The 18,725-nt window shown below is 38.5% G+C and overlaps 1 protein-coding gene across 4 annotated transcripts in view; it reads right to left on the bottom strand.

Moving 5' to 3' along the window:
- The window catches only part of CA13 (carbonic anhydrase 13), a 31,631-nt gene that overhangs the window by 8,549 nt on the left and 4,357 nt on the right, over nucleotides 1-18,725 (bottom strand). Inside the window, exons 2-7 of one of the 4 annotated variants that reach the window (XM_029223037.1) lie at nucleotides 18,407-18,604; nucleotides 11,970-12,088; nucleotides 5,630-5,725; nucleotides 4,065-4,127; nucleotides 3,376-3,531; nucleotides 1,013-1,527 (exon numbers count right to left, since the gene is read on the bottom strand). In XM_029223037.1, the coding sequence (XP_029078870.1) occupies nucleotides 1,522-1,527; nucleotides 3,376-3,531; nucleotides 4,065-4,127; nucleotides 5,630-5,725; nucleotides 11,970-12,088; nucleotides 18,407-18,604 (638 nt within the window). In that variant the 3' untranslated portion in view covers nucleotides 1,013-1,521. Of the gene's footprint in view, nucleotides 1-1,012; nucleotides 1,528-2,143; nucleotides 3,532-4,064; nucleotides 4,128-5,629; nucleotides 5,726-11,969; nucleotides 12,089-18,406; nucleotides 18,605-18,725 lie in introns of those variants that run through there. The other 3 variants (XM_029223038.1, XM_029223035.1, XM_029223034.1) reach the window with 3 other exon arrangements.

An 18,725-nucleotide genomic window follows, 5' to 3' on the forward strand; every position in this document is an offset into this window, starting at 1 on the left:
GGGAGAGGCCACAACACTGAGAGGCCCGCGTACCGAAAAAAAAAAAAAAAAAAACATATAGTGAAAAAAAAAAGGCAAACCACAGACTGAGAGAAAATACTCTGTCACAGTGTTTTGAATGCTCCCTCTTGGAAAAGGCCTTTAACTCCAAACCTGAAGGAGGAGCAGGAGTGTTTATGTACTGTATGATTTCATTTAAATAAAATTTTAAAATGATAACATTCTAGTGACAGCATCTCAGTGGTTGCCTGGGGCCATGGACGAGGAAGAAGATGGAGTACAGAGGGGCACAAGGAAACTTTTTCAGCCAAGGGATCCATTCTATGTCTTGATTGTAGTGGTTGTTACAATAACCAAAATCGTCAGCTGCACACTAAAATTCATGAATTTTATTGTATGCAAATATCGTAATAAACAAAAAAAGAAAACAAATTCTTTAAAAAGGAGTACAGAATTAAAGCCAAGTATTCTGCACATCAAATTGCAGCAGGTCAGTAAGCCACTATAGATAATCTGGCATAAACCAAAGAGACTTGGCAAGAGAAGTCAGCCTTCCAAAGAATGACAGATCTGTTATCAGAAGTAGCAAAAAACAGTGTATCTGTTTACTGGCCTGGCAGTTAAATCAAGCATTCCCGTAAATGACTCTTTTTCTTTGGGGAGAAAAATGGACTTGGATCAAGAAAAAGAAAATGAAAACCATCTGATTTGCCCCTTAGGTCAAACGATGACTTGGCAAGAAATAGCAGCAGGAAAAAAACCTAGAAAAAAATTGGCACCAACTTACTAAAAAGAGGATTTAATCTTCACAGATAGTGACATTATATGGTGGAATTGAAAAATAAATAAAAATACTATTTTCCAGTGGTTTCTAAAATAAAGAGCTGCTAAAATTGAGATTAAAAATTATCCTTTGAAAAGTAATCCTTAAATCAATGGTATACACAAAAGACATTTTCATTTTACTTTATATAAAAGAGTTAAGCAACTAAATAATCTTATCAACCCTTTCATGCTTTGGATTTTTAAAATATGCTTTCTATTTTAGAACAGTTTTGGATTTACAGAATTCTTGCAAAGATAGAATAATTAGTTCTCGGATACCCCACACTCAGTTTCCCGTTTTATTTTCTTTTCATTCACTTTTAAGGACGCACACAAAAGTTTCCCGTTATTAACATCTTGCATTAGTGTGGTATATTTTTCACAATTCGTGAACCAATATTAATACGTTATCATTAACTGAAGTCCATCCTTTATTCAGATTTCCTTTGTTTTTACCTAAAATCTTTTTCTGTTCCAGGATCCTATCAGGAAATGGCATCATATTTAGTTGTCTTGTCTCCTTGAGCATTTCGTGATTATGACAATTTCTCAGACTTACCTTGTTTTTGATGACCTTGACAGTTTTGAGGACTACTGATCAGGTATATTGAGAATGTCTCTCAACTGGGCATTTTCTGATGTTCTTCTCATGGTTCAAATGGGATTTGACTCTTAAAATATCTTTTGCTTCATTCTTTAAATCTTAAAATCACCACAATAATTTGGATTATTACGATATTATAATCATCATGATAATTTGGATTATTAAGATATTATAATCATCATAATAATTGGGATTATTACTCAGATAATCATTTCAATCTGGTTAAAAATAAAATGTCTGAAAGTGTTCCTGCTGCAGTAGATTTAAGTGAATGCCTCAAAGTGAATTACCACTCACACTAAAGCTCTAAAATACAGCTATTATTTTATAAACTCTAACTGCATAAAAACCACATTAATAATTAACATTAATGAATTGAGCTTCAAATAAGATACAGTAATGAATTCACAGCTAGGCAGTCAGTCATTCCTAAACTTGCAGGGAGTTATTTTTGATTCGGTTAACTTTATATATCTTAAGTAACTAAATATATATTTTGATATATACTGTTTTCCAAATCACAGGTGGATTGAAAAAAATTATTTTCCAACTGGCTTTAAGGAATAAAGAAATTCTTGAAATATGAGGGAAAACATTATTCCCTTAATATTACTAACTTGATGTTATAATGTATTAACTCTTACTATTAACCTATTCAAATTTAATAAAAGAATGTAAAAGTAAACAGTTTAGCACATGAAGGGGAGGAAAATGAACTCCATTAATAAAGCCACTGAATCTGTGACAGGTCATTTTTCTCATGATGCAACTCACCTTATTTATGATGGAAAAAATTCACAGGAATTTCCGTGTCAGTCAAGCTCCGGATTTCTACCCAAACTTTTATAAAATGTTTTAATACGTATGCCCCAGATTATTATTTGGCTTTCATTCTAAAGACAAGGTCGACAGAAGTTGGATGTGTTCAACACCCCAAGGGGAAAAGTTACCTGATATGACCTTCGTAAAGGTGAAACAGCTCTAGTCTTTGATTGGACGAAAGATATAAACCACTAGGGAGGTGGGCCAGCCCAGGACAGGAGTACTTTATTAGATGCAAAAATTACTAGGCTATGTTCTTACTAAGATTTCGCAGCATATAATTTGAAACGGAAAACAAAACAAAACCCGTTAGGTACAGCATCCCAGAGCACAGAGCATCAACCCGGCGGATTTGTCAGTCACAGGGTGGGTTCACAGCTCTGGCCAGAGTCTCTGGGCATCAAAGACATTCTGAGACTGACTGACCGACTGACTATGGGGGCTCTATAAGCATTTATCAGAAGAACCAGTGAGGAAATGTCCTCACAAGAAGAGTACAGGCAGCCACCCACAGCCTCTTAGCAAATGCTTAAAGCCCCTCAGGCAGCTTCACAACAGTTTTGCCAATAAAAGCCAAAAGATCAGATGGACTTCTTAAATTTAACAAGTACACACATTTCTTAGGGTGCTATGCCCAAGGCTGTTCTCACCATTCCCTTTCTAAATGTGAGATCTATAGGGGAGGCAGGTCCAGGGACTGAGGTCAAAAAGGAGACTATCACCTTTTGAGATAAGCTTCTCTCCTGATTTTCCCATTTGTATCCCAGACTGTTAATATCTCAGACCACACAAAAGAAAATAAAAACAAACAAGTATAGCCCTTAAAGTGGCACTTCACTTCCACCCATGCCTGTTTGCACATTGCATTTCTAGGAAATGGGAAAGAAATCATCTAATCATAGAAGGTCAAATAAGAAAGGGACATAAATCTCATCTGGTCCAACCACCCATCTGACTAATGAAGAGAAAGGTAAAGCCTTAATTTCAGGCTTCACAACAGCAGAAATGAGGGCAGGGTTTGAAAAACACACACACACACACACACACACACACACACACACACACACAAGATTAAGCCCAGTTTCCCCTAGTGAATCAGGATCAATGTGGAAAAAACGATATACCTGTTGAGAGCTGATGTTTATAGGTTGTTTTAAAATGATCCATGTGACGCTCTCTAGAAGAGGTGGGACTGTAAGCGAACCAGGATATGTCCAATAATCCCAGCGTGGAGGAAGCAGAGATAATGGGTCAAAATTTGTGAATCGAGTTTGTTTACCCTGAGGAAGAAAAGAGAATTCCCACAAATTACAATGGGAAAGCTTTACACAGACCTCAAAAAAACATACATCCATTGAAATATTATTTCACTGGAATTCTGTAATTCATGGAATTATTTAGTATCTGCTTTTCATATCTTAAAAAAAAAAGAATCTGCCTTAATCTAAAAATCTAAGATGAAGTAGCGCATCACCTAGATTTATTTAAGAAGCTCAAGATTGATTTTTTAATGTAAGTGGTCTTTAAAATGTGTTGCCACTAAAGGCTTACTCTGCAAAACTCCAACAAAAGAAACTAATTATGCAAAAATAGATGCATTAGTGATTGTTTTAGATAACTTAAGACCCCTTCATAATTTTCAAGAGATAAGTGGTAATAAACTACTTCTGTTCTATTGGTCAAGTATGTTCCAAACCTGCTTCCAAGCCTGCAGCATATGCTATGTCAAAGTCTAAATTTTTAAAGGAAGATAAGAGAATTCAGGAGAAACCAAGGAATATATTAGTCACTAGTAAATAGCAATTAATTTTACCTTTTCTTTAATGGAATGCAAAATATTGGTAATCTTTTGAAGTTGGGGATTATGCTCACCAATCTGAAAACACAACATTTCAGAAGAAATGGTTACTGTAGCACATCAGGTCTGCATCACTCCATTTCAGTCACTATTTTTAAATTCTTTTAAAAAAAAAAAACCTAAGCCAGCCCAGAACAAACAGTGATTGTTCTATAGTGAGGCTCTCTTTCACCTGCCAGCCTTATCACGCCAGAAAAATCGAAACAACAAGATAATATTACAGGGCTCCTTGGCTGAACTATAACTTCGATTCCAAAACTAGCAGTAACAGCTTCTTATTTGTCAGCTTTATGAATGTTCAGGGTACAGATTCTCTCGAGAGAAACTTTGCTTAGGAAACTGTTACATAACACCTGCACTATTAAACCAGATGTGACTTTCGGACCCTAGATCCAAACCAACTATTGGTGACAATCAAAACATTAGAGGAAAACATCTCCCACTTTCAGCTTAAAATGACTTGAGGTCCTGAATCAAGGGAATATATCACCATGAGGAGAATCCTTCAGAAAAATATATGTACTTCTTTTCATTTATTTGGGGTGTCCTGAATCTCTCTGAGGGCTTTAAGTCCTTGGGATTCAAGTATAATGCCTTGCCCCACTTGGATCTCACTGCCACCACCAGACTTGGGGACCAAAAAAAGGAGCTGCTGCTATGCATGCCAGTCTCTGCTCTGCCCCACGCTTCCCCCTGTCCCAGTGCAACGACTTACAACATCAACATCACGCAGAGTCAGGGGCATATCGAAAGTGCACACCCTAAGGAATGTGGTCACAGTGGGAGTTGAGCAGCACAGCCCACCCACAGGTATTATGACAGTGATACCTGCTGTGGATATCAGACAAAGGAAAATACAACAGAATCTTTTTAAATGGTCAGTGTGTTTGGGACAAAATACTATTGTGGTCAAACTAGTGCTTCAAGAATCAAGAACTTGGGCTTCCCTGGTGGCGCAGTGGTTGAGAGTCCGCCTGCCGATGCAGGGGACACGGGTTCGTGCCCCGGTCCGGGAAGATCCCACATGCTGCGGAGCGGCTGGGCCCGTGAGCCATGGCCGCTGAGCCTGCGCGTCCGGAGCCTGTGCTCCGCAACGGGAGAGGCCACAACAGTGAGAGGCCTTCGTACCGCCAAAACAAAAAAAGAATCAGGAACTTGAATTTTACCCTATCCTGTATCTCCAAATATTGAGCAGTCAGGAAGAGCCTATTATAAAGATTTTCTTCTCAAGATCTCAGTTGTTACTTCTGCTACTATTGTTGCTGCATCTGCATTTGCTATTCACAAAAAAATGATCAATGGACAATGAGACGTTTCATAAGACAATGTTCCTAGGGTAGTTCTGGGCCCTTAGATGAACCATAAAATAATATACAAAACTTTAAAATTCACTTCAAAGGGAAAACATTAAACCTAGAACTAGTTTACTATTAAAAAATGGTAGACCGTCTACCCCATGATTGAAACTCTTTATCCAACATGGCTGACTAGTTATTCAAAATGAAATTAGTGATTCTCACCTGTAGAAATACGCCCAAGACAGCTAGTCCATCTGGCTCATGAGCTGCCTCAACAAAGCTGGGGTATTTGTCTGAATTCCAGTGAACAACGTGGAGCTGAAAGGGAGGAACACAACATAATTCAAATGTTTTTTTAAACACCCTTAAAAACATAAATACAAATAAAACATTTATATAGATCTTCTGGTGTTGTGCACTTATATGTATAATGTCCGAATCCTCCTCTTTACTTTTGTCTAAAAACTAAAGTACACAGGTGAAGGTCCATGTCACTTTGGTCTGTGGCGGACTGTGCTGAAGTCCACATCACTAGAAGGCTCTGCAGCATCCTGTCAAGCCTCTCTAGCCCTAACAATCTCCAACCATTGCTCCCAAGTGACTCAGGGCTCCCCCATGTCCACAGATGGGACTGCAACTGTGCAACCTTCAATTAGACCCCAGCTGGCGGCTGAGTCCAACGCACGAGTGCAGGGTCACAGGCAAGTGGAGAAGTCAACCTCCACACAGCAGGTATTTGGGGACAATCCTGCTGCTGAGAACAGCGCCAGTTGTTCCTGAAACTGCCAGTCAAATGTTCATCGCTGCAGTTTAAGACTTTTTATGGCTTGAAAATGCAAATTCTCCTTAGGGGTAATTATTTTTAGCGGTATTTACACATTTTCTAACTTCTAAGAATATGTTCAGATCCTCTGTTGAGAGCAAGTTTTAAGAGGGAAAAAGAGGCTTCAGGGTCTTGTAAACAGAGACATCTGAGGAAGAAAATGAGAGGCAGCTGGTGCTACTGATGAGAGGGGAAAAAAGAAGGAAGAGACAAGGAGTTGGAGAACCTGGAACTCTAGAAAACAGGCTTCACCCACTTCACAACTTCCAAAGGTGTCCTAAATGTCCTACAATAGTAAACAATGCAGTATCCCAAACTCACAAACAAGCGTGAAGGGTTGTAGAATGACAGTAAGGCAGAAGACCACTCTTAGAGGGTCTTCATTCCTGGTTAAGGGAAGGACAAACTGAGATAGAATCCAGAGGGCAATGCAGGCATCCAAATGACTTGGCCAAGATCATGACTCGGCCATGTTGTCCAAGGACCCTCCATGAAGGATGGACTTCAGATAAGATCTCTTTCAAATGAGTCCTTTTGGCACCTTGGGGAGGAAACACTTACTTATGAAGGGTTTCATGCACAAATCACCTTTCTGGCTGTTACAGAGAGAATTTAGTATATTCAAATGAATATTTTTACCCCTTCCTTTAAATATAACTTCACATCTCACAGGCAACTAATATGGGAGGCTTTCTAGATAAATAAGAGTTACCATAAACTGGGAACTATAAAACTATAAAGTAGTGCACCATTCACGAACAATCAAGGAAGACTGTGGCATATCTAAATGGAAAATACAGAAGCGGATTCTTCTGGTGCCATGTTCTATGTTGATGTCAGATAGCTGGGAGAGGCACAAAGCCTGAAAACATTGGATGACGAAACAAAATTCATGTGGTTCACATGAGACAGAGGATGTTCCACTGTAAGGAAGAGGTAGGAAAGTATGCTGAAGTTGTTTTAAGTGGCTCCGTTGCCAACATAATTCACTTTGTAAGAGATGACACCAAAGAGATAGAAAGATGTGAAATGCCCTCTTTATGTTCACAACTCCAACGGATTAGAAAATGAATGTGTAACTAAAGAGACATGAATCTATCTGTATATCCTTCCACTGGTTAAAAACAATTGTTTGAAATATTATAGGAGACTAAAGCAAGAAAAATGTTTTGTTTTTTAAAAAAAACAAGTCCTTCTCTCTGCCACACACTTTGCTTAACTGGCAGCAGTATCTTCAGAGCCACTGATATCAGCTTTATTAGCATTTGTATTTGAACTAAAACTCAAACAAACAACAAACTCACATTTTCTAACAGTGACAGCCACAGTGATTTGAACTGAATGACAAGAAGTTATAGTAGCCACTGTAAAAATGGAAATAACGGCTTCCCCGGTGGCGCAGTGGTTGGGAATCCGCCTGCCGATGCAGGGAACACGGGTTTGTGCCCCGGTCCGGGAAGATCCCACATGCCGCAGAGCGGCTGGGCCCATGAGCCATGGCCACTGACTGAGCCTGCGCGTCCGGAGCCTCTACTCCGCAACAGGAGAGGCCACGGCTGTGAGAGGCCTGCCTAACCCAAAAAAAAAAAAAAAAAAAAAGGGAAATAAGATTCTTCCCTACTGGAAAGCAATTTCTAAAGAATAGTATTTTTCAACTTTAGTATTTTTATTTTTATTTTTTTTTTTTTTTTTTTCAACTTTAGTATTTTTAAATTGCATACTATTGCTTCATAAAATGTGCTCATTAATGTTGAAATTGTAATTTTACTATCAACTACATATTTAATACACTCATTATGTATTTGGCATAAATTGTAATCAGATAAAGTTCCAAATATGCAGTGAACTATTAGCCTACTTTTTGTAGATAGGTGACTCTCGGGATAAAGTCTTTCATGAATTAGATTACTTTAATATCTGTAATCATTAGATTAGGCTCCAAATTAAATTTTTATAGGTTACAGCTTTAAATGTGGGTGGGTGTTTTTTTGTTGTTTTTTTGTTGTTGTTGTTGTTTTGTGGTACGCGGGCCTCTCACTGTTGTGGCCTCTCACGTTGCGGAGCACAGGCTCCGGACGCGCAGGCTCAGCGGCCATGGCTCATGGGCCCAGCCGCTCCGCAGCATGTGGGATCTTCCCGGACCGGGGCACGAACCCGTGTCCCCCGCATCGGCAGGCGGACTCTCAACCACTGTGCCACCAGGGAAGCCCCATATTTTTATTTTTTAAGAGGACACAACTTGATGATAGTCCTGAAGTTAGGTACAAAAGTAGCTGGAAAAACTAAACAACCCCTAGGAATCACTTATGATAGCCAAGCACAAAGGGATCCTTTTGAACCTGAAACCCAACGCAAATGACTCCCAAATACCTCCATCTCCCACCCTGACCTCTTCTTTAAACTCCAGGTTTGTATCCAGTAGCCTATTTGAACACGAGACTAGAATATCTATAGTTGTCTCTCCAACTTAACATGTCCAAACAGACAGTTCATTCCTGTCTGCAGCCTGCTCCTCCCTGGACTTTCGCATCTCAGCAAATAGCACAACCATTCTCATGGTTGCTCAAGCCAAAATCTTAAGAGTGCTTCTAGATTCCTCTTTTTCCTTCCTTCAATCTTGACATCCTTCTCCTTGGCAAATCCCATGGATTTTACCCCCCAAACATATGGATTCCTCTAGCTCTCTTCATCTCCACCACCCCATAGTACAAATCACCATCATCGCTCATGTGAACACGTTCATAGCCTTCTAGTTTGTCTCCCTGCTTCTTCAATGTTTGCCCAAACTCTTAGCCACGGAGCAGCTAGCTATACTTTATAAAATATAAAGCAGAACATGCCATTGCCCTGCTCGAAACCCTCCATTGTCCTTGTCCTGCTACATGAAGATAAACTCCAAACTGCTCACCAAGCCCCCCAAAGCCCAACTTGGTATGGCCCCTGCAGGCCTCTCTGGAACATGGCTAATAATTTCTCCTCTCTCATTAACTCCAATCCTGGAAGCCAATGTCTTTGTCTTCTAGAACATGCCAACCTCATTTCTTCCTGAGAGCACCTGGACCCGCTGTTCTCACTTACCAGAAAGATCTCCCTAGATTTCCTCAGAGTGGCTTCTTCTGGTCATTCAGTCTCAATTCACTGATCATCTCAAAGAGGCCTTTCTTAAGCACCCAGTTACTCTACCAGATCATGTGGTATTGTTCCTATCAAAGAACTTACCACATCCAATTTATTTATTTGTTTATTGTCAACCTTGAACACCCACCAACCCTGAGGTCTGACCCAGACTTCCTCTTCTTCCAGTTACATTCCTATCTCAAGCCAGAAACACTGACTCCTTCCCTCCCTCACCCTCAACCCCAAGTAATCACCAATCACCCCACTGAAGTGGCACTTCCAGCCAGCCAGCCCTCCAGCTGCACTATGTCCTTTTACCTGGAATATTCCCAAAGCCTCCTGACTGGTTCCCTTTATCCACTCCTGCTTCAACCCAATTTATTCTCAAACTATAGTTTGAATGATATTTTTAAAACATGTATATGATCACTTCCTGATTCAAAGCCAATCAGTGGCTTCTTGTTGCACTAAGAATAAAGTTTGCAATACTCACGTGACTTACCTTAGTAAGATGAGATGCCTCTAGCCTCCCAACTTTACCCCTGACAACTCTCCCCTTTTTACTTCGTGCTCTAATCACATTGGCCATTCTGTTCTTCAAATATGTGAGAATATGTTATACTCTTCCCCAGCCCCAGTACTCACACATGAGTCTATGCAGGCGCTCTCCCCTTTGCCTGGCTCACTCCTGCTCCTGCTTCAGGTTTGGGTAAAGCCTTTTCCATGAGGAAGTGTTTCCTGACCCATCCCTCCTCCTTCCCAGCACTCCCTTCAGGATGAGCATGAGTAAGATGGGCCAAGATGGGGGACATGCTAGGATCTCAATGAACTCTTAAAAGAATGAACGAATGCATGCATGCATGAACAAATGAAATAAATAGCCTTAAACATACATTAAAGAACAGTGTGAAATTCCAGTCAAAGCTTCATCTTCTTCAAGAAGGAAAACCTACAAAGATGGCCCTTGCTCTGCAAGTAAGGACTCTGAGCCTCTGACTAATTTCAGGATATATGAGGGCCCTTTCCAGGAAACCACTTGCCAACTCAGAGTCAACCTCTCTGAGAGTATACTTTGAAGTTTATGAAGTTAGAAGGTGTAAACATAAAGCAATGTGACCAATTTTCCTAAGCGGCTTAGGAAAATTACAGTTCAGTGATCCAAAGCCAGCTCTTAATCTGCACAAAGCTTTTGAAAGTTAGAACATGTCAAATTTAGAACACAAAACTTTAGAAAGCAAACATGAAAACTATTCAGTAGGTGATATAAACTGAGACACTGTACAGATTCAGGAGTTCTGCTTTGTACATTCTTGGCATCTTTTGTCCACTTTGGATGTAGATTTTATTCCTCCACCCCAAGGAAAGTGCAGGTCCCATACCCTAAGCACTTGGCCTCAAGCAAAAGTGTTTTAGTAGAAGGACGTTTTGGTTGATAGTCTCAGAGAGCAGATGCATAAGTCAACAGAAAAATAAAACTGGAAAGAAGTCTGTGTGCTGAATCTCTCTGAACAGCAGGGCTATAAAAGAGTGTCTCAACTTCACAGGTCAGTAATCACAAGAAAAATGAAGAAAAACTGTACTTGCCTGGTAACATTTGCTCTGTCTTGCCTAGGCGACTCACAAGCCACATTATATATTTTCACATAAGTAGCTTTGGTTGAATCACACAATAATTCACTTTCATCTCATGGTAAAGCTGGGTGTTAGCAATATTTAACTGTTTTTTTTTTTTTTTTTTTTTTTTGGCGGTACACGGGCCTGTCACTGTTGTGGCCTCTCCCATTGCGGAGCACAGGCTCCGGACGCACAGGCTCAGCGGCCATGGCTCACGGGCCCAGCCGCTCCACACCGTATCCCCTGCATCGGCAGGCGGACTCTCAACCACTGCGCCACCAGGGAAGCCCAATATTTAACTGTTTTAAAGCTTGAAGTATATTATGCTTTGTCCTTTAACCAGAGGATTAGAAAAAGTAGAATATTATTAATGAATATGATTATAAGGAAAAGAAGTTCACTCCCCAATGGAAAAAAAACAAGTCAATGAACACTTCATCCTATTCTGCTTTACCAACGACCTGAATAATTAACAGAGACTCCATTTTAATACCTGGGGTTGTAGAGGTAATGTAGAGCTTAGGAGAGTTTGTGACTTTACTTTTTTTCCCTACGAGGAACTTGGCCACTTACTATTAACTCTATTATATGGACTTTACGTGATCTTAGTATATATTTGTGTCTGGACCAAATGTGTACACAGTTGGGCCTAAACCAAATGTTTCTTTCTCTCCCTTCTCACTGGCTTTTCAGGAAATACAACAGAGTTTGTAATTGGTATTGGACAGACCTGGGTTTCAAGCCATCTCAACTGCTTCCTAGCTGGATAAGCTACTTAGTCTAAGTCTCCAGTTTATTCATTTCTAAAATGGCACAAAAACCTTAATCTCTAAGACTCAGAAGGGCCAAACGTGTGGCTCTCATGTTGATAAACTCTCATGCTGACAGAATAAAGCGATTTCAGCCACTGAGATACCTAATGTGGCATAAGGAGAGTTGTCTTCTGTGTCCCCAAAACCCCATCACATAGAAAAACTCTGAATGATGAATACAAGTCTGATGGCTCACCTCTGCGGCATATCTCATGCCGTCCACCACGTGTTCAGAGCCGTGATCATCGGTGGACCCCCAGTGAAGGTGAAACTGTCGTAACCTGTAGCTTCCGGTGAGAGGACCCCCACGCAGAACTAAACATCAATACATTTTAAATTGTCAGCAAGAAAAAACAATTACACATCCTGTCACAACCCACAGCATCTCCCTGGATCACTCAACATCTCCATGTCCTTCAAGGAATTTTTTATAAATGTCATTCAGATGGCTGACAGGAATACAACTTTTAAATATATGAGGAGTAAAACCAAACATTTTAAAAGGTTAAAGAGTCCACAATACAGGTTTTTATGGAATATCTTGTAAATCAAAACAGACACACTGGTTAAAAGTAGCAGAAACTGGGAGTTTGTAGAGGTAAAGAATTGCTCTGTTTAATGGAGAATGTCAGCCTCTCTAAATAAAAATGTGATGTGCTAAGAGCTCCATCTTGAACACGGTAGAGCAGCCTAGCAATACGGTCAGAGAACAGGCTTCAGCGTTAGGAGCCCTGGGGCTCACGCCTTATTTACTAACTGTGTCATCTTGCACAAATCCTTTAACTTTGAAACCTCAGCTCTCCTGTCTATAACCTCCAGAGAGTAATGTTACCTCCTCCTGATGCTGTTGTAAAAACAGAAGAAAAATTGAACACAAAGTACTTATCACTGCCTGGCAGAAAGTCAGCATGCTGGACACGTTAGCTATTATTACTATTTTATTGCTGTTATGATTACTACAAAAACTGGCAAAGTAAGCATGTCTTTTATACTTGAATTCTATCTTCTTGGGGAAACATGAAATACAGGACAAAATTAACACTTTTAAAATAATCCATCATATCTTTGTCACTTTGGCAGAGTATATTTTAGTACTTTGCCTCAACACATATGATCTCTAAAACCGTGGCAATAGAATCATATATTAAGTATACAGAAAAGATTTTTAGTAGAAAACATATTCCTAAACTGTCTCCTCCCAATTAATCTTTATTGAGCATGTTTTAAAGGATATGTGAAGATGTGGAAGCATCGCATACTGATTACATCAAAAGCACTGCTAATCTCTCATTGACATTCCAACAGGATTAAGTGTTTTATTGGTATGGTGCAGCCTTTAACAATAGTTTGATTTAAATTACCCTCCTCTTCAGAAGATATATATATATATATATATATATATATCTCAAAATTTGTCAAGAATGATGCACCTTATATAAGAAGCAAAAGATGTTAAGAGGTATCGCATGCAATTTTCTACAAACAACAACAACAAAAGACAAGATAATACATTTGACTAAGGCACACTCCTCTTTCAGCTATACTGTAGGAGAAAGAATGATCCAGACTGCCATCTGTATTAACCAGTACAACTGAATTCATTTCTCCCCTACTTGGTTTGACTCGGCTGAAGTTGAACATCAGTTAATTAAGAGTTGGTATAGTAGTTGGAATCAGCAGATGTGGGAATAGTCCCAGCTTGGCTACTAAACTATGCCACCTTTCAAAACTCATTTAAGCCTCTATGGGCTTCAGCTTTCTTGTCTATATTTGTGATTGTTTGTTTAATTAGGAGATTGGACTGGATGTTCTTTAACTTCTACAATTCCTGAAACTGCCTAAGGAAAAAAAAATGGGAGCGTATATAATAAAATCTTTTGTAAGGTTGAATGGTTGGGGCTTCCTTTAGATTCATTTGCATCCAGATTTCTTTACAATAAATAAAGATAGCTATGTTCAGAGCTCTCTGAAAAATAAAAGAGAAGGGAGAACCACTTACACCAGACTCTAGGGCTTGCTCTTCTGTTACTCTGTCACAAACAGAAAATTGTACTGTTTCTTCTCCCACGGAACAGTGTTCACGAGGGCAGAGACCATCTGCTCGGGTCTCTGTTGTACCCATCCCATCACCTAGCATAGTAACCATCACAGAGGAGACGCACAATAAATATTTGATGAAGGAATGAATAAAATATTTGATTTGTATTTAAACAAACAGTTTCAAAGATGATTCACAGATAAATTAATTTAAAAGGCTCATTTCCCTGACTCCATATAGCATGGATGCAGTGGCATTCCAAACAAAAAGAAATCAACAGCTCTAGTGTCTCTTTTTCCCTCGCTATTGCGTAATAAGACCTGAGCTGAACCGTGAAGTCATTCCTTCACAGATAAAAAGCAGCTTAGAGAGCTTGAGTGATCAATGTGGAATTGACTTTGGGAGAAGATGCAAACAAGCTGGCTCAGGAGAAAGAAAGCGATACCAAAAGACACACACATTATTAGGGAAACATCCAAGAGTACTGGTTGATCTCTGGAAAGCCTGCTCTGAATCCAGGGTTTAAAGCCAGATTAGCACAGCTCTGCTTAGTTAAGCAACAGAGATTGCCTTACTTTTTACATATCTGGACTTGGAGTGTTTTAACTAAAATATCCAACCTGGGACTATGATCAAATGTCTAATCATGAAGACCATTCTCCTGGAGCAGTGCTCTACCAAAGAAACACAGAGTGGGAAAAAATGAGTCAAAATACCAAGGTTAATCGCCAACGTTGAGATGGTCTATAATAAAACAACTAAACAGCTAAACTATGATACAAAATGAATAATGATGACAAAAATTGTTTTTTAATGAGGATGATTTAGTGTTTTAAAGAGTCAAATTCTTCATCTTACTTTCCAACCTAGATGAATAAATATATATTGTTTCCATCTTATGTTTGAAAACTAGTAATTATTTCTCCAAAATCACACTTAGCATATATATATATATATATATATAAAATACTTCACGTACCCCTCCATTAAGATTTTAAAAAAAGTCTATTCCAAATAAAACTTTCATATAAGAGATCTACAGAGATCAAGAAACCAGAGTTAATTTTAAAGTCTGAGAAAATTTTAATAACTTAGTAAAAGGAGATCTGTCATTTGCTATATGCTGCAAAGACCAACTAGGAACATATGCATTACTCTATTGAACTTAACTTTTTTTTAATTGTTAGTAATTTGCTTACTCTACTCACTTTCTGAAACTACACTGTAGTCAGCTGCCTAAAATGATAAGCAAGGCTGGCAAAACAAAATCAGAAAAAAATTCATTTAGAAAGCAAAACACTTGTCTGTTCATGCATTTACTGTCTATCTCACTAGGATACACACTCCTTTAAGGCAGAATTGATCTCATTCTCTTGTATACCCAATGTCTAGGACAGTTCCCGGAGCAATAAATGTTACTAACATAAAGTAAGAAAGAGACCTCACCTGTAGAAACACTCCCCCACAAACTTCAGTTTGTAAGGATGCTACTGAAGTGACCTGAGCATCACTAAAGCGCATAGTCTTAGGACTTGTGAATCTAATAAAAGTCATGGACTGATCACTGTATGGTAAAGAGTTCTCTGAAGTAAAACTAAATGAACAGCACATCTATATTTTGCTTGGAATCTAGGAAAAGAACAAAGAGCACAGATCTGCCAGGATTATAGTGAGAGAGAGAGAGAAAGAGAGAACGAAGATAGGAATGGTCCTAGCTACTGGGACTTGAATTCTTTTCAGAGCCAGGACAGTCTTCATTAGTCTGGCTTCTGGCTTCCTTTGCTCTGAGCATGCGCACACCAAGTTACTCTCGGATCACTCATTCATTCAACAATTCTTAAGAGCTTACAATGGGTCAGCAACTGTGTTCAATACTAAGTATACAATGAGCAAGGCCATCCCTATCCTCAAGAAACTTATAGAAGGAAACATAATTATAATAAAGTTTTATAATACATCATTGTCACAGATTGACAATTTAGTTTCCTGTATATCTTGGCTCGGGGCGGGGGGGGCGTGGATCACACAACTAAGGTATGCTTACCCCCCATCTTTTTCTGTTTTTTTTCTTTTTTAATATATAATTTAAGATCTTGTACATTTGGTTAACTTCAGGCAGTTACCTAGAACTAGATAACAGGATTATAACTGAGAAATTGACAATTTTTAGAGATGAAAATTAAAGAACAGTCACTGAATCCATCAAGTTACTAGCATTCTTAGTAGGCCTTTCTTAGCAAGAAAGCTGCTTCCTTCCTTTTAACATATTTTTAAAATTTCAGCACAACATATCTTATCCACAGAAGGGACACAGACCATTATTATTTATTATTATTTTTATCACTAGTTATTAGTAGTTATTGAGTATTTACTATATGCCAGGAACTATTTCATTTATTAAAACTTAAAAATTAGTACCACAGCCTTTAAAAATTAAATGTTCAAACAATGAATAATCCACCAATGTTCAAACTATTTAGGTGTCAAATGGTAAATATTAATTGATTTCTGGTGGTTTGTAATTCTATCGAGACTTCACCTACATATACTAATGCAATCTGTACCCTAATGCCATACCATGGTGTTGTCCATATCCTCCAAGAAACATCATACCAAAAAAATGCTTTTAACTGAAACATACGTTTATTGAGTACCCTCTGTGTGCCAGGCACCAGGCTAGGTAAATGAGTAAGACACAGCTGTTGCTCACAGGGAGCCTTTAGCTGAGTGGAAAGAACCAACTGGCAGTCACAATGCAATGTGGGAAGTTCTGTAAGAGGACAGGCCTGGGATGCCACAGGAGGGGTGACGGGGCCAGTCAGGTGTGATTCCCAGAGAGGGGGGACCTTGTCTATGTTCCGAAAAACCAGAAGCTAGGGGGAGAACACCCTTGTCTGCTACAGCCAATTGGAGAGTTGTCTCTAATGAATTTCTTCCTGTGTGAATTTCACATCTACCTGTAGCTTTTTAAAGGACTATTAAAATTTTGAGGAGTGGCTCCCCACAGGTTAACCACTGGTTGTGCTGCTGCCCAGCCAAAGAAGCCCTGCCAGGACCATGAGGAAGGTTTCACACCTGTGGTCTCTTGACTGGTGGGATTGAGAGTTAACCTTGGTAAGAATGGCTTCTTTATAAAATGGAGACTGTTTTACTCAAGTTAAAATGGCTTGTTACAGAAGTATCTTTGTGTTTTTTATAGTTTGTACCAAAGAAAAAGAAAAACCAGCAACAATTCATTTTAGCCATGGCGGTTTCTACGTTTTAATTAATTTAATCCCCCAAATTACCATGAAACATTCTCTTCATTTATCTTGAGATAGAAGAACGAGAATCATGACCTATATATATGTAGCTTCTGTCTCAGAGGAATACTAAGTACTTTATGGATATTTTCAATTAACCCTGGTAATTTCATTGTGATCTAGATAGAAATGAGACCTTTGCTTATGGGAGAGGGCACACACTACCCATCACAGACGCAGCGTCAAACCTGGAAACACAGACAAACTAATTCCACTGATTAACCCAAAGTAGAGGGAAAATGAGAGGAAGAGAGAGGGAAAGAGAGGGAGAGAGAGAGAGAGAGAAGACCAGGATCATCACTGAGCAAATTAAAGTAAGAATTTTTTATGACTAAGGTTTTTTATGAGAAAGTTTTAGATGAAGTACAATCTAATCATTTCTTATTCTAAAAGTAGGAATGGATAGCCTCAAGTTTTTGTTTGAGAGATCATAAACAGTATCAAACTACCATTATGGGTGGTATAAACTTTGTACTTAGAAACCTCGGACTACTTTTATAATGTACTATCACATCAACCATACCTATTAATACAGATTCATAAAACTGAGGGCCTGAAGGAAAGACAATTTAATATATGTAAAAAGTGAGGTTACTTCTCCACCCACCCAAAAGTTGGAAAAGTACCACGTGTTCATCTTTCCTTATGCATCTTTTAAATTGCTCTGATGAAAGCAAATCACGTTTATGAATTTAACAAATATGAGGAAGAAATGTAATGGGCTTATAATTTTTGCTAACAATATAGCACTCCATAAACACAAGATATTATTACTAAACTAAATCTGAGCTTAATGAATAAGTGAAGACTTTCTTCCAATTAAGGATTTTTAAAATTTATTTTTCATTAATAGAGTAAGTACAGCATTATCCTAATATTAGACTTAAGATAAAAATAATTTGTCGGAAGCCTTAAAAAGTGTTCCAAAATATGATTCTCTCTGATCTTCTCTTTAATCTTACTTTTAAACTTGATATCATCTACTCTTTGGGCAGGAGGTATACTTGAATAAGGATTAAATGTTCATTTTAAAAGGAAATGCTCTTTTCTACTTCACTCAGTTTTTAAATTAACAAATAAACTAGTTGTTTTTTTTTTGGTTGGTCTATTATTTATTCACCAGGTGAAAGACATTATTCCATGAACTAATCAAACAAAACTTTTACTCTAAGTTCTAGCAAAGTACTAATAAGGAACACACAGTGCATAGGTAGTTCAAATATGAAAGATAAGAATGTGCCATCCAATCAACCAAGCTCCTCACCCCAACCAAGCAAAAAAAGAAAAGCCAACCTGATTTGTCCTCTGTGTCATCAAAGTCAACATTGAAGGAATGGCCACTATTACTGATGATTTTAGCTGAGCTTGTGTCGTACTTGATACTAAGAGGTCGGAGGGAAGAATCGTATTTCACTTCTTTGGTTTTAATCTCAATTGGAGATTGTTGATCTCCATCAGCAATAGGGAAAAATTCATTCCAATGAATAGGACCTTTAACATATAGGACCAAAAGAAAAGGACTGAATAAGTTATTTCATTCAGCAAATGCTTGTTGAGTGCAATGCACTGTACTTGACATTGAAGAAAATACAAAGATTAATAAAATACGATC

The sequence above is a fragment of the Monodon monoceros genome, unplaced genomic scaffold, assembly GCF_005190385.1.
Source record: "Monodon monoceros isolate NGI ecotype Baffin Bay Population unplaced genomic scaffold, NGI_Narwhal_1 Super_Scaffold_14, whole genome shotgun sequence".
Lineage (NCBI taxonomy): Eukaryota > Metazoa > Chordata > Mammalia > Artiodactyla > Monodontidae > Monodon > Monodon monoceros.